Source organism: Vicugna pacos, chromosome 17, assembly GCF_048564905.1.
Source record: "Vicugna pacos chromosome 17, VicPac4, whole genome shotgun sequence".
NCBI classification, from domain to species: Eukaryota; Metazoa; Chordata; class Mammalia; order Artiodactyla; family Camelidae; genus Vicugna; species Vicugna pacos.
This window is the reverse complement of record NC_133003.1, coordinates 26,443,623-26,459,300: the sequence shown is the minus strand read 5'-3', so window position 1 is coordinate 26,459,300 and position 15,678 is coordinate 26,443,623. Positions and strand designations below refer to the sequence as shown.

Below are 15,678 nucleotides of genomic sequence, written 5' to 3'. Positions count from 1 at the left end.
GCGATATGATAGAGTTAGCTCAGAAAATAGAAACGAAGTTCGGTCCCTCTCGCTCTCCCACCTCTGTCCGTGCTGCACACACCTGAGCTCCCAGATGGAATTAGTCAGTGTCCTGCAGAGCATTCCTATGGGGGGGGGGGATTTCCTGCCATCCTTACAATCAGGTCCTCACTGAGGTGGTGACCAGAAGTAGGTGACAACATTTCCAAGCCCCATGTGTTTCTTGGCCCCAGATTTGTCTGGTAACCACAGCCCTCCTTCCCTGCTTTTCTCCTCCTCCTCTTCCTCCCAGGGGCTTGAATTTTCTGTCTGGTCAACAGGAGTTGGTGGAGTCTCGTTGTCCACCAGGAGAACAAAGCAGTCACAGCAGCCCCTCCCTGGGCCCTGTTACTTCTCAGAAGCCAACTCAGGCCTGTGGCTTCCCCACTCGGCCTCTGTGAAATGCTGGACGGGGTTCTGTGATTGATGCCCTGCTTTCCTTGCACTTTCACCAGCAGATTAGCCAAAGTGCAGCCCTTTGAATTCTAACAAACAGACGAGGGGTTTAACTTGCTCCATTGCCCCCAGAAGATGGATTCTGTATATAGAGTTGTTATTCCTAGCTTTTGCTCAGGGAGGAAAAAAAAGAATTTATTTTATGTTTTGAGGTTAAATGAATGTGGGATAAATGTATACATAGTGTCCTGTGTGTATATATGTATGTATAGCTATATGTCAGACGAACTGAGGACTTTTCCACATATGGAAGAATTTCTCAAGATCATGTTTAACTAGAAATTTCTCTCCCTAACTTCCCCTGAGTGCGTGTTTGAATATACATTATATATACATATATGTGTGTGTAAGTACATTTTCATGTTTCCTACATAGAAGAAAAATTAACTACCATGTATCAGAGCTTACTATAGTTTCAAGACAACCAAAAAACAAAAATTTTTAGTTCCTCAAGTTGGTAACCTAATAAGAAAAGTTACATATCTTAGGCTTTTCATATTAGTTTCCCATTCAAGCTAGTATGTCTGAAGCTTGCCAGAATAAGAGACGATAGAGGTTTTTTGCATTGCAAATCTAATTTCATGGCCCGCTTTTGGGTTTTGGCTTCATGTAGGGATGAAGCCTTCAAATTCAAAAACCCACGAAGAAACCTCTTGTTTGGGCAGATGTTTATTGGACGGGAGAAGGGTTCAGAGATTTCAACTTTTCCCACTCTTGGGCCAATCCTCTCGGAATTGGAGCCAGGGATGTCCTGGGATGCATTTTAAAATAAATCTTGTGAGCCACTTGCCTCTTTTCTTTCTGTAAAAAATTAATTTTCAAAAATTGACATTTAACATTGTATTAATTTTAGGTGTAAATATAATGATTTGATGATATTGTGAAATGATTACCAGATAAGTTTGGTTAACATCCTTCACCACACATAGTTACAATTTTTTTTCTTATGCTTACATGCCCCTTTTCTGATGCTCCTTTTATAGCAAGTAGTTTGGAAGATAATGTTTAAAACTCAACAGATTTTTTTTTTAAGTACATGAAGTAGAAAGATAACTCAGATGTCATTTTTCTCTTTATCCCTCAAAGACTGCTGAAAGTCCCCAAAGCTACTAAAACATGAGCCAGAGGGAACATGTGATTTCTCACCTTTGGGAAATAAAAGTGGCAGTTTATTTGCTTGTTTTTAAGAGCAGAAGCTCTGGAATGACCCTGCCATGGCTCTCTGTGAGGCCGCAGGTAAGGAAGGAAATAAGGACAAATGTCTGAACTGTTGTGTGAGGTATTTAACTGCTCCTTCCTCTACCAGCAGTTACATGCTCACCCAACCATTACAAGCCACAGGAGAGGAAGGGAGGTGGGGGTGACACAGCTTTTGGGAAGCTGGCTTTGCAGATGAGCAGGTTATTGCCAAAGCTCTTTAATCTGGGTGTGATGTTAATTCCTTTACATGTAAGCACACGAGGGCACGATTTGATAAACCCTGCCAGGTAGGGTCTTCATGTTTGGGAAAAAAGCAGAGCTGCTTAATGCATCAGGATCCTCTTGTTAGAAAAGGATTTTTCCTTAAAGGAGATTTGAGCCTATTGAAGATTTCAGTCTTACTCTATTTTGGGTAAAGTTGCCCCCTCCTCCTCCCACTGATTCCTCCTTGTTTTAAACCTTGTTTTCAGTATTAGGGTTTCATTAAGAGATTTGTTACAGCATCTTTGGAGTCATCAGGGGTTTTCAGACACAGTCTGCCCTCCCAAGCTTGTAGATGTAGCTCATCTTGGCAATATTTGGAAGGGTTGATTCCTTTGCAACTTGCTGCTTTAATCCAGTCACATTTGTCTAAGAGGCAGCACTTCAGCTCGCCCACTGAAAGGAGGTGGCCAACCTTGAAAGGTCTGGAAGCAAGGAAATCCATTTTCTGTTGCTAAACATCATCACCCTCTTTTTAAAAATTTTTTTCTTGAACTGCTGTAATAAGGATCATGTTGGACTTCCACACGCCAAGGCGCTCGCAAGCACTCAGGAGATAACGGAACCTCTGGAAAGAGAATTGAAAACACGCTTTAAATGTATACTGCATACACACAGAATCTAAAAACTACCTTATTTATGGAAAAACAGCATTTTGAAGATTGTTCCAGCATCTATAATACTAATGATCTGAATAAACTCTAGCTTTGAACAGCCCATATATGTTAAAATAACTAAGGACTGTTTAATACACTAGCAGATCCTTTTTACACACACCCTTTTTTGCTTTTGTTCTTAGTGTAATATCAAGTAATTTGTAGTAATAGTGATAAACTATCAAGTGTTACCAACAAGGATGGTGTGCTCAGTTATGTTTGTGTATGTTTGTACCAGCTACAGGGTAGTTTAATTTACATTCTCAAGTTTAATTCATACAGCAACCCTATGAAGTGTCAGGATCCTCTGATCTCATTTTCTTTTTGAGGCAACTGAGGAAGTGGAGAGACAAGAGGCTAGGGGATTTGGTTGCCCACTAGCCAGGAAATGGCAGAACCAGGAACATGTTAAAAAAAAAATAAACCCACACTTTTCACTCTGTTTAACAAAGCCAAGGGTTAATGACTGATGGATGAGGGAATGAAAATAAAGCCTGTCTCCACCCCACCCCTTTTTTATGGCTATCTGGCAATGGCTCAGCTTTTAGCAGATGTTGACTTTGGGCTCCAAAAGAATACTGTTGGCCAACATACAGCCTTCCAGCACTCCCATCTTCAGCTGGGTATCCTGTATCTTTCAGCTGAAAGAGCTGGCACCATAAGCCAAAGATTGGTTTGACAGAATTACTTCTCCTTGAAGGAAACAGAAAACTGGTTTCTTCAAGTGACCCTATAATGATAGTCCAAAAAATTGAGAAAGTGCCTAAAGTTAGAAGTGAAGGAGAACCCCCCCCCCAAATCTTCTTTAATGTTCTCCATGGCTTGGCAAAGAGGACTAAGATGACTGCCTGCCTTAGGGGGCCCCTGCAACCTCGACTTGCTGAGAAGAAGCAACCCCGGCTTCACAAGCCTCCAGTCTCTGCCTCTCCCTCGAGAAACACCCCAGTGTGTATTTTAAAATGCGGACTCACCCGTCATGTTCTCCTCTACCAGTGCCGTTGAGCTTTCACCAACTCAGTTTAGAAGAATAAGCCAGGGATGCAGCTGCTGTAGTCAGAAGAGGGAAGGAGCCATTCTGGGGAGAAACAAGTAAACACAATCTTGGCAGCCCTAAGGAACTCTGGAATCCAGGCAGCCTTCTCTTTCAGAGGACTAGAGTCATTCAGAAAAGCAAGGACTGATCCTGTAACTTACTTATTTGGAAATATGTGTGAAATTCCCACATCTGAGATGCTGTGATGCAGTGGGAAGGGAATGGAGGCACTGCCTCTTCCCTCAGGGACCTTGAAATTTCTTGGGATGCTGCTGTTACGCCATAGAAAAGACAGCTGCCATGTGCATGTGAGGTGTTCTTTCTTCCAAAAGCCAGAGAGATCCCACCTAAGTTGTATCATCCAACTCTACCTGGGACCTTCAATAGCTTGGAAGGAGGCAGTGCAGAGTTTGAAGGACTTCAGAGCTGAGCTAAGCAGAACCAATACCTTTTCTGGGGCCAAAATGAGGCTTCTTTCTTGGCTTCACAGCTCACACGTCAGGAGGATATACCTTTGTGGTCAGACTGAAATTTGACCCTGGCTCCGCAGCTTCTGGGCAGGAGTCCTTCAGGGAGCTGCTTCATCTTTCTCCCCGAGCCTGCCTTTCCACATCTGCCTAAAGAGCCTCCCGGCACCTGTGTCATGGTGAGACTCAGTGAAGAAACACGGAAACCTGTCACACTCTCCAACCTGGGGCAGGTGCTAATACCCACTGGCTCATGTCTAGCCCAGGTCAGAAGTTAACATTTATATTTAAACAGGACATGTAGCAGGTATCTGAACCTGGATAGGACTTTCCTAATTCTTTGTGAGAACTTGTCTGCAAATAGGTCCCACAGGCTGTAACAACTACAGATCATGTAAGAGTGTACAGCCATTCCTGACCTCATCACCTGAACAGAGACATCCATCCATGGGCTAAGCATTCCAGGAGGCAGGAGAGGTGAAAGACATAAATGGGTGGTCTCTAAATGGAAGGTTTGGATTTGACCTTGAGAGAAAATTCATTAGTGCCTGACAAGGCTCGATGCCCTTGTTTCCAGGCTCATGTTTCTTGCTTTCCTTTATACATGCACCTTCCTTTCCCAGTTCTGGCCAGGCCTGCAGTTGGACATGCCAAAAGGAGCTGCTTTGGTCAAACCCAGGCACAGGGTACATCATGAGTCCTGCACTATGGTCCTGCTACCCTGACTCATGTGGCCAAAGTTTGCAGACTCCTGGGGCTTGAAGTTTGCAAAAAATGTCAGACAAGCCATGAAGTGCAGTAGGAGTAGGGTTGGGTCTGGTGATTGTCCACACCACACCCTGTTAGTAACCAGGACAGTCTTCTTGCTTTTCCCACAAGGAGACCAGGGTGAACTTTCTGGCAGATTTAGCTGGCTGAGTTCTCACAGAGGCAGTGGGGTGATTTGAAGATGATATTTCCATCATTTCATTCTCATTCTCATTTCCAGGTAGTACAGGTGTGACAGTAAGATCCCCACTAGGAACCTAGTCCTTCTATTTCAAGAAAAAAGCCAGCTATCAACTCAGAGAAAATTGCAGGTGTTTAAAGAATATATATCCTGTGATGGGCCAGGGCTTGCCTGCTGGCGATACCTAATGCTTCAAAATAGAGACCAATTAAAGGTTTACACTGGGCCATTTATCATTTCTTATTATAGAGTTCCTTCCCAGAGCTTCTTTGCTGGGGCTAATAAATGTCCCCCACAACAGCAGGTCTCCTGTCTTGTCAGTGATGACTCAGTCACTTTGCCCTTAGATCTTGTCATCAACATAGCCCGGTGAGCAGCCCATCTGGTAAGGGATTTTGTTTTATCTCAGTATTTCGAGAACCCCATTAGGGCCCAACATCTGGGACTACAGGATTTCCATCAAGGCTTCATATCATCTCTGAAGCCATAGATACATCCTGAGTTTACTTGATAGTTAAACCTCCTCCCTCTTCAAAATCTGCTGTGTTTTGTGGTCACTGTGCTCTGGGCTTCAGCCCACCTTGGATGTTCCCATCCCCAGATGCTGTGAACAAATGCAGATGGATGACTGATGGACTAGAGGCTTTCTTCCCATTCAGATATTTTTGCAACTCCTGGCATAGCAATCATTCATGAAGAACACACAAGGGAGCAAACCAGGCAACATCGAGAAACACCACTGCAAAGTCGATTTGAAAACAGAAGAACAAGGGAAGGAAACAGACTCTTCCAGGCCTGATAGATGCATTTAAAAACCCCAAGAATTTCTAAATAAGTTGGCCTGAATTTAGGGATCAAGTAACATTTATCTGTTTCTTATTTTTTGATCCTCCGATTTACATTTCTGTACAGTAAGGTTGCTGAAAAAATTAATATTTGCATACAAAGATGCAGGCAATGCAGGAGTCAAACAGCTGTGAACGTTTGGAAATGCTTGGAGCTCCGTCTCTGATTAGCTCCTGCATTTTTGTTTTTTATTCCCCAAGCGGACACTCACTCTGACCCAGATCACTTGGTGATTAGGGTCAATTCATGTTTAAGCTTTGAAGATTAGAGAGACCAGAAGTGGCCACCACTTCCCTTTCTATTTTCTTTTGAAAACTTTAAAATTTAGAAATGAAAAGCTTGAAAGAAATGCATAATATTCTGAGTTCACTGAAGGAATTTATCCACATTTCTGCCATGTTAAATGTTAGCAAAGTTTATATTGGACTGTCATATTTCTTTACTTTATTCACCAGCATATAAGATGTCAATCTCAACATCTGGCTTTTAATAACCCTCGACATCTGGGAGCTCCTTTTTATTCCTATGGTGGACGAGGCACAGTAGTGATATTGGCAGTGTGTATTTTCAAGCTACAACTCCTGTCTGCTTCAATCATAATTAATTACCACGTTTTAATATATTTAATTTGCTAAAAGTAATTTGCATTAGACCACATTTCACTGTTAGGAAAATAGTGGTAGATTTTGGTGGCAGTGGCTTTCTTTTCTTTCCTCTTCTTTTTTTTTTTAAATTTAAAACCTCTGTGAATGGATTTGAAACAAACTGAGTGTATACATGCTGTTGGGTTTTAAATGCAAAGTGAAATAAACTGCTCTGTAAGGAGAGTGATTTTTACAGCCATTTAGAAGCAGTCAGCAGGGGCTGTGGGTTACATTTGAGGGAAAACTTCCTATTTTGTTTTGTGACTTTGGCAAATCATAGCATCTCTCTGAGCCTGGAGTTTTCCTAGAGCAGCGACTTTGGGGGTTAAGAACTTCATAATGACAGCTAGTGCCTCCATTCAGAGAAAGATACATACAGGTACCCACAACATTCTATGCTGAATTTCAAGAGATTCCTAGACCCTTTGAAACCCATTTGTGAATGCCTGAGGGTCCCATGCTATAGATTTTCCTTCTTCATTAGTATAAAAAGAGACATCAACTTTGCTTTTCTCCTGAAACTGAGAGGAAGTTTAATGAATGTAAAAATCCGTATTTCTCAAGTTATGTAGGGAAAAGAGAAATTTATTGCCAGGAGCAATTATAGACTGTGTAGTGATAAATAAACACAGGTAAATTTTATATGAGAAGACCCAGCTGAGATGATCAATTGTACTCTATTTTTTTGCCAGAATAGTGCTATCTAAACTGTCAGTGCAAATTCATACTGAGTTGTTCACTGTAGACTCCATGCAAATCACTTGATTGACTGAAATTAGTGGGGCATTGTTCAACCTTTGTGGGCCACAGACCCCTCTGGCAGTCTGGTGATCGCCTTTTATCAGAATAATATTTTTAAATGCACAAAGTAGAATTCATAGAAATACAAAGGAAAGAAATGATACAAAAACTCATTTCAAAGACCACAGATCTATATCCTTGAGTAGATGAAAATTACCTTGACCTAACTGCAAGAATAGGTTGAACTGTATGAAACTGCTGTTTTTCTAGATCAAAAATGATCAAATACTGGTATTTTCATAGGATTCAACCTAAAAATGACAACAGATTAAGCAATAGGGATACAAGAAGTTTTCCAAGTTGCTGTTTTTCCTGTTCCTGATTCTCAAAGAAGCAAATCATAGGAAAACCTGATTCTGTCAGGGGTTTATTAAAAGACACAGCTCCTAAATGATGTGTGAGGCTAGGGTATGAACCACTCAGTTTTCTACACTTTGTTTCTATCCTCGCAGTAAATGCTGAGAATTCTTGTTCAAAACAGGACCTTGTGATAGTAGACATATTTCTGTCTTCAAAGTTTCAATTACCCTGCCTATTGGCCTCTTCGCTAAGTGAGGAAAATGGCCTGAACCATTATGGAAATGTTTTCAACAAGAATTCAGACCAAGTAAGTTTCAGTTTATCCACAGTTGAACACAATTTGAAGTTAAACAAAACTTCCTTTCTGCAAGCATTCTACCAAATTGAAAATTTATTCCCTTTGCTTTGAAATTTATTTGATTGTGATTGTATAATCATTCCATGCAAATGTATAATTATTCTATGGCGGGCACATCCTTTTTTAGGCTAAGAGCAAAATAGAACCTGACAAATCGAGAAGATCATAGCCTTTGTGAAATAACTGATGTGAATTCTCTCATGCTACAGAAGTTTGCTCCACCCAAGTTGATGGAATTTTTTCTTCCTTTCTAATTCTTCTTCAGCCTTTATTGATACTTTGAGCTTAAGAGAAATTAAGAGTATCTGGTTACTATAATTACTTCTCTGCTTACTTAAAAGGTTTAATCTACTCCTTAGGCATATGCAATTCAGATTGCATGCTTTCCAAAAAAATAATCATCTGCTAATGTAGACTAATTTTAATCTTCTAATCCAATCTTGACGCAGAGTCAGAGCTGGGTGGGTGGAATGTTTTTGTGTGGGAGTTGCCATAGATACAAAACTCAGCTATGTATTTGACAAGTCAGTGATGTGGAACTTAAGTTACTATGGATTTTTTTTTCCTCGCTCTTTAAGATTAAAAAACAAAGTGAAGATCAGTGTGCCTTTGCAGTGCATCACGGTGTAACTAACCTTCTCTTCTTTCATTCCGGTGCTCCCCTCCTCTCCGTGCACCTCCCTACCCCGGGCCGGCCACAGGATGACGAGGAGGGCATATGGGCATAGCCGGGCCTGTAAACCAAAGTTCCAGTTTTGTTTTGAGGGGTGAGAAACCATCTTTTATATCATTTTTCTTTTAAAATTGCATTCTAGTGTTGTATTGTGTGTGTGCTCAATTGTGTTCGCTGACGTTTGTGACTGTGCCCTGTGTTTGCTTCTGTGTTCTGTGACCATCCCCAAGAGCTTCCTCCTTCCTACTCCCCCTCCCTGCAACCACATTATCGCTCTGCCTTGTTGGGGCTGGGTTGAGCACGATTCAAATGTTTCTGTGTTATTTAAGATGTCAACTATGCCCTTGTTAGGACTTATACACACTTTTTAAGGCATGATTATGGACTCAGGAATTGTCACAGTTCTTTGGTCGTGATTTTCAGCCGACTGCTTGCTTTTACCAGATATGCCAGTGTTGTGTGACTTTCATGTCCTTCTGGTTGTGTCAGATGTTTGGCAAGGAATAAGGAAAATAAAACTATATGTCTTCATGGAGCAGAAAGTATCACCTCTAAGAAGCCCATTTAATGGATTGTACTCTCTTCTATGGCAGTTCTGAAGAAAACACAAGGATCGAGGCATAGTAATGGTGAATGGGTAACTGTATCTCTTTAAATGAATTAGAATAGAAATACTACTATTGGTAGGTCTTGTAAGTGGTACTGTATCTGTTGCTTTTTGACAATTGTGTTTCTGTGGAGTTTTGCATTATAAATTCCATGCATTGCGTTTTCAAAGGATTTTGCTCCTTTAAAGGGTGATTTTTAACTATTAAGAACCCTCCCTTTATTTCTGTGCTAACTGCATTGTAATTGAATAGTGGGGTAAGTGATTGCCACACGGTTTTAATGGGACATTGAATTCTAGCAACTTTTGCTGCTGAGAATCATACCTTTCCAAAATATTGCAGGTTGCTTAACGCCAAGTCACAAACTCTATGGATTTGAATATACCTATGGTGATATAGAATATGCTGTTGAACTTGGTGACATTGTATATGCCATTTTGTTCAGAACAAGGAATGTAGATTGTGTGCCATGGTCAAAAAGTACTCAATGTGCAGTTCCTTTTGGGGGGACAAACATGAAATGTCCCAGGTCTGTGACAAAGAGGCAGTTCTTCAGGATAACTCACCAGGGGTGCCCTTCTGCAAGTCTTGCCGTCATATTTTAGAACAGTGGTGCTTCAGATGAATTTTAAAACAGTAACTGATGTGTTTTTGATGTAGGTGACAATTTCATTCGTGTGTTTCACTGCTCATTTGAAGCTGTTGTAGGTCCCCACAGTGAGTCAGATTGCTTTCTCTGGTCCTGCGAGGAACACACAGGAGGTCGATTTTCAGATACAACATCCTTTCGCATAATAAAGATGTAACACCTTCTGGATCATTTTGCTGCCAGTAGAAACTGCTTCCTGGTCATATCAGACTTTCTGTCTCCTCTCTTCTCCCTTTCCTGGGTATAGGGGAAAACAACACTAGAATGAACTCTTCAGATACAGAGTGGTTCCAAAGGGAAGCTTGTCAGTATTGGGAGGTAAGGAAACCAGAGAAATTCCCAAGGTTCTATCTGGGAGACTCTCTCCCTATTTAAGGAAAACTTTAAGAGAAACATCATATTTATTCATTCAGAAAAGCTAATAAAATTGTAAATTGACCTTAAAAAAACTTTAAATGAGAAGTAAAGATTTTATAATGGTAAAGAGTGAACTCTTGAAACGTTCCCACAGCATGCATGGAATAGGAAGGCAAAGGAAGTTTCTAAGAGTTTGGAGATTGTTTTGAGAAGTGTAAGTCCTTTGGGGAGCTCTTCTGCGAGGCTGCGTCTTCTGCCATTGTAAGCGTTAGGGCGCTGGGCTACATTTGTGTCGCCTCCTGAATAATAGAAATTTTTATTGCTCTTTCACAAGATTCATGACACCTACCCTACCACCCCCTGAGACAGGAACCTTGTCATCCTCAGAATGGAACTGGAGCCAAGGCCCACAGACAACCTAGCTTTTTGCTCGAGGCAAATGGAGACAATGGTGCTAAATCCCCATCCTCCTTATTTCTTCATGAAATTTCCCCAGACACCGTGTACCCCAGAAAACAAATGTCTTCTGAAAATTAGTCAATATATAATTCTACTTTAATATGTTGTAATAAATTTTATAGGCTTCTGAGGAAAACTACTTATCTTTCTTTATGACTCCTTTAAACAAGTTTGCTCAGATATCCTCAGGCTTTTAAAACTGTATCTTAAGGATTTAAATAATGAGATACTGGGAGAACTTTCTATTTCTGAACAGCCGTTGCATGTTTTGAGTCGCATTACAGTCTATGGGGCCTAAGGAGACATTAAATTTATAACTAAAGATGGATAATAGTGGTACATTAAAAATTAACTGTTTTAAATATTTTGATTTATGGCCCTTATAAAAGAAACATTACAAGAAGTTATTTTACTAGGCATCAGTAATATGCTTATAATAGCGTCAGAAGGCCCTGACTTGAATCTGGTGTTTTGGTGCTGAAATGAATCATAATTTAGGAAAAGCCACTCCAAAAATTATAACAAATTGGAATTAACATAACAACTCTGACAGCTCCTCCCTTTTTTGGCACTTCTAGAGACAAGCCCAGGCATGATTTATTTGTCTCACTGTGATCATTCAAGGGTGGTGTTTTCTGAGAGCAAAGTGACTGAGGAAAGTTTGCTTTTCTAAAGAGTTTGACAGAGGTAGTTGTTCCCTCCATAAACCTCACACCCCAATCCAGCATTATCAGCGTGTGACCTATGTAGTCCACAGAACCCCAAGCTTGGTTTAATGCTCTGCTGTCACTGGCTTGAAACTCTTAATAATTTTTGAACAGGTCACCTCACAATTCATTTTGCACTGGGCCCCGCAAATTAGTAGTAGTCTGTTCTGCTTAGATCCACCGTATATTCCTATACTCTGCCTCTAACTTCTCTCCACTCCCCCTCCCTATTGGCTCATCCCCACTCCTGTTTTCTTATGTCTGCAATTTACCTTTGGCTGCCTTATTTTTCTGGTTTTCTTGCAAAGACTTCAAGGGATTGCATTTCCAGCAAGTTCTTACCCTCATGGGCATCACTGAAATGTGTATTGAGCCACTGTCCTCTCGGTGCCCCCCTCCTCCCTCAATTTGATTGTGAAAATGTGCTCTTAGAGCCCTTCTGCATTTTCTCTCTTGCTTTGAAAGTATAGGAAAAGCGACTGCTTAATTCTCCAATGTCCTTTGGGAAAATCCACTTGACGTGGCAATCATTTGTGTCAGCAAATAACTCTTCATTTCCATTAAATGGAGGTGCTTTCCTTGGACCCCCAGGGAGCAGTTTGGTTTGTAAACATTCAGTGAGGTGGGACAGTGAGGGGCCTTGTGAGATCTAGTGCCACATCTGCCTTGACATTTGAATGTTTGAACTTTTACTGTGGACTCCCATGATTGAGCAGACATAGAACACAAGATCATTTTTATTTCTTAAAGAATAAGTCTTCTTAGATTGAAGACATATGCATATGTTTAGGACCTGGTTTGTAAAAATATAGATGTGGGCATTAACAAGTTTTGGCACAGGGCCGTGATGCTAGTAGATGTAATCTGTTAAGATGAGGAGATGTAGCTCTATTGCACCAGCACGTGGACAGTGTTACAGTGAGTGCACATATGAATCACAGAGCACTTGGACTTGAGAACGGAATTCTACACGCATAGAAGCAGTGCTTGAAGGTTGGTGGAACTCCCTGGCATGCCTTCTCTCAGGAGGAGTGAGGAAGGAGATATTTTATTGTGGCTAGGAAGTTTATATGTTCCATGTCTTCTCTCAGCAGAACAGGTCTGGACACAAGGCCTGTGCTCATCCTGCTTGTCCTGTGCTCAGCCTCCGCAACTGAAGTCTTAGTTTCTCTGCGAAGTGAAATTTTCTTTTACACCAGCTGTCCGGGGATACCGACTAGTGTTTTTAATTCAACCTGTATTTCCTGTGACTGAGAATCGGATACATCTCCTCCTTGTGTCATTAGCTACTAATACTTTTCCTTCCTTCATTCACTTATTCATTCATTCAATCATTTTTTTTTTCACTTATTCATCTGTTGTTTCATTAAATGGTTTAATTCTTGGTTAGATGCTGAAACAACAGTGATAGTTAAAATAGACATGGTTGCTACCCTCTGAGTCTTACAATCTAGTTGAGGGAAAGAGACCATAAGAATGTAAACATATGAACGGAAACCTTATACATTTTGGCCATTGCTTTGATGGAAACTTGGAAGATACTGAGATTAACAGGAGGAGCACATGGCTGAAGGTGCGAAAGAGCTTTATGGGCTGAAGGAGCTTAACGATCATAACTCTGGGTAGAAAATAAAACAGTGAGATGAAGGTGAAATAGGAGGGGGCCAGATCATGTAGGGCCTTTTAGGCCAAGGAAGAGAGAGTTTGGGTTTTTAGCCTAAGAAAAGTGAGAAAAAAAAAAAAGAAAGAAAGAAAGAAAGAAAAGAAAATTAGAAGATCTACAGCAGGGGCGTGATAAGATTTGATTTACGTTGTAGAACAACCCGAGCTGCTGTGCAGAGAATGAATTGTTATGGCAGGAAGAGCAGAAGTAGGAGGTTTTCCATCATTTGTGGAAGAACTGATGGTGCTGACCCAGAGGAGCAGTGGGGGAGATGCAGACAAGTGGATAAATTGGAGATGATACTAAGAAGTGAAGTCAGCAGACTTTGATGAAGAGTTAAGAGAAAAGACTAAATCAAGAATGCCTCCAGATTTCTATCTTGGGTGTCAAAGCTGGGGTAAGCCATTGTTGGAGGATGAGGAGCTGAGTAGGAATCCTGTTCTGTTCTGTTTTCCCCAGGTGTCCAGTGGGACTGGCCAAGGAAAGGCAGACTTTTGACCTCCCTATTTTCTATTTGCCTGTATATCAACAGGGGAATCTTTGGCCTCTCATTGTAGTGACGTGCAGGCTGTCAGGTTTAAAGCATAGCTGGAGTCCAACTTCCGGACTGTGTGCCTCCTCTGACTTTCAAAGAAAAGGAGAGAATTGAGTGGGGGAGGGTATAGCTGAAGTGGTAGAGCACATGGTTAGTATGCACGAGGTCCTGTGTTCAATCCCCAGTACCTCCTCTAAAAATAAATAAATAAACCACATACCTCCCCCCTTAAAAAGAAAAAAAGGAAAGAATTGAATATCAAAGATTGCAAAGAAAAGTCAGCAGTCATAGAATAGGGAGACATGTGTGGGCACAGTGATCTAGAGAAAAACGGAGCTCCTGAAGTTGTAGAAGGATGAAAAGGACCTAGGGATAGGAGGAAGATGCCACTGTTTCTTGCAGTTTTTCCTGAGCTCTCCAGGCATCAAGAATTTTGTCAGTTAAAGCATGACTCATAAGATTTTGGCTGCTCATCATGACTGGCTTTCCATCTTGATGTTCCAAGTATATTACTTCCTGCAGAAGAAGCTTTCAATAATCTGTTTTCAAGAGTTAAGATCAGAAGTAACTGGAAGTAGCTACGAGCTGTTTCGGAACCACCATGGCAAGGGCTTGGCCTACTTCCAGTTGCAGAATTCATTCCTAGGCAAAGTGAGACAATTTTCCTTTAGTTCTTCCCAACTACCTTCTTTTTTTGGCTTCTTTGCTTCTCTGGAAGACATCTATATATTTATATCTTCTATTCAGGCTTGTAAAGCTGTTCTTCAGAGCAATAGCTTGAATGTCCTACCCCAAGTCCTTTTAATCAATAATTTGTTCAAAAAATGTTTCTTCATCTCAGTGCTGGAGTTGAGGCAATGAAAAAATACAGTTCCTACCCTGGAGGAATTTAGAGTAGAACCCAGATTCTTAAGCTGGTGTTTATGAACTCCCAAGGGTCTGCCAACCCTGGACATGATTAACAGACTTTGATGTTATGATTAACAGACTATGATATCATGATGGGGTATATGTGCACCCCACAAAGAGAGAGAGTATCTGTATCCTCAACGAATACTCATAGGGGCCAGTGACTGAGAAAAAGATAAACAGAGTGGCAGTGTGGCAGGGTGGCTCGTAGTGTGTTCTCTGGATTCAGACCAGTCTAGGTCTGGATCCTGGCTCCAGCACTGTTTATAAGTGTTCTTCCCTTTCTGCTCTTCCATTTTCTTATTTGGAGGAGGTTGTGCACACCTTCCAAGGCTGTGGTGAGCATTAGATGAGATGAGGTGAATGAGATACCTCCCCATGTATGATTCATGGTGAGGCCAGTCCTCCCGAGACTATCACTGTTGTTGTCACTGGACTCTGTATGCTGACTGAAGAAAGTAGTTGATACTGTGGCATGGGTGAATTTGGTGGAGGAGGGGAGTGGGTAAGAGAAAAGAGAGAAGAGATGAAAATCAAAAGGGGAAATCTATTTTTATGACTATAGTTACATGAGCCAAGTATACATTTTCTAGCAGGTCTTAAAGCTTTTTTAACAGAAAAACACACCTTTTTTAGTTACCTTTGATTTAAATGATGCCTGGATCTAGCAAAGGAAGGTTTGATTACTGGAGACTATGGATTAGTCCATGTCACTAGCAGAGGGTTTCTTTCAGCTCAAAGAAAAATCAAGTGAATAACATGAAATGCCAACAAATATTTGATGAACAGTTGTGAGCTGATGAATTGGAAGAGAGAAAAGGATAATGATGTCTCAGTCTACCTTTTTCTGCTCTCAAGTCTGATGGACTTGGAGACAGGGGTAGAAGCTTTTAAGCAGAATCAAGTGCAGTAAATAAGTTCTTGTGGGTTTTTCTGGAGCTTATGAGGGTTACCTGGCAAAGCAATGCATATTGGCTTGGATATGACCACACTCTCAGGACCTGAAATCTGGCTGAGAAATCATAAACAAACAGTGGTGATAAATGACCGGGGGCCACAGGCGGGAGGCGTCTAGTGGAGTGTTGCTGCATTACATTACATCCTTCTT

General features: G+C 41.1%; 1 protein-coding gene across 4 annotated transcripts in view; it reads left to right on the top strand.

The window, feature by feature from the left end:
- Positions 1–15,678, top strand: part of ERC2 (ELKS/RAB6-interacting/CAST family member 2) — an 874,625-nt gene that overhangs the window by 693,517 nt on the left and 165,430 nt on the right. For 2 of the 4 annotated variants that reach the window (XM_072941513.1, XM_072941514.1), the window contains exon 18: positions 8,712–8,777. The exons of the other annotated variants lie outside the window; for them this stretch is intronic. In XM_072941513.1, the coding sequence (XP_072797614.1) occupies positions 8,712–8,738 (27 nt within the window). In that variant the 3' untranslated portion in view covers positions 8,739–8,777. The remainder of the gene's footprint in view (positions 1–8,711; positions 8,778–15,678) is intronic. 4 annotated transcript variants of the gene reach the window in all.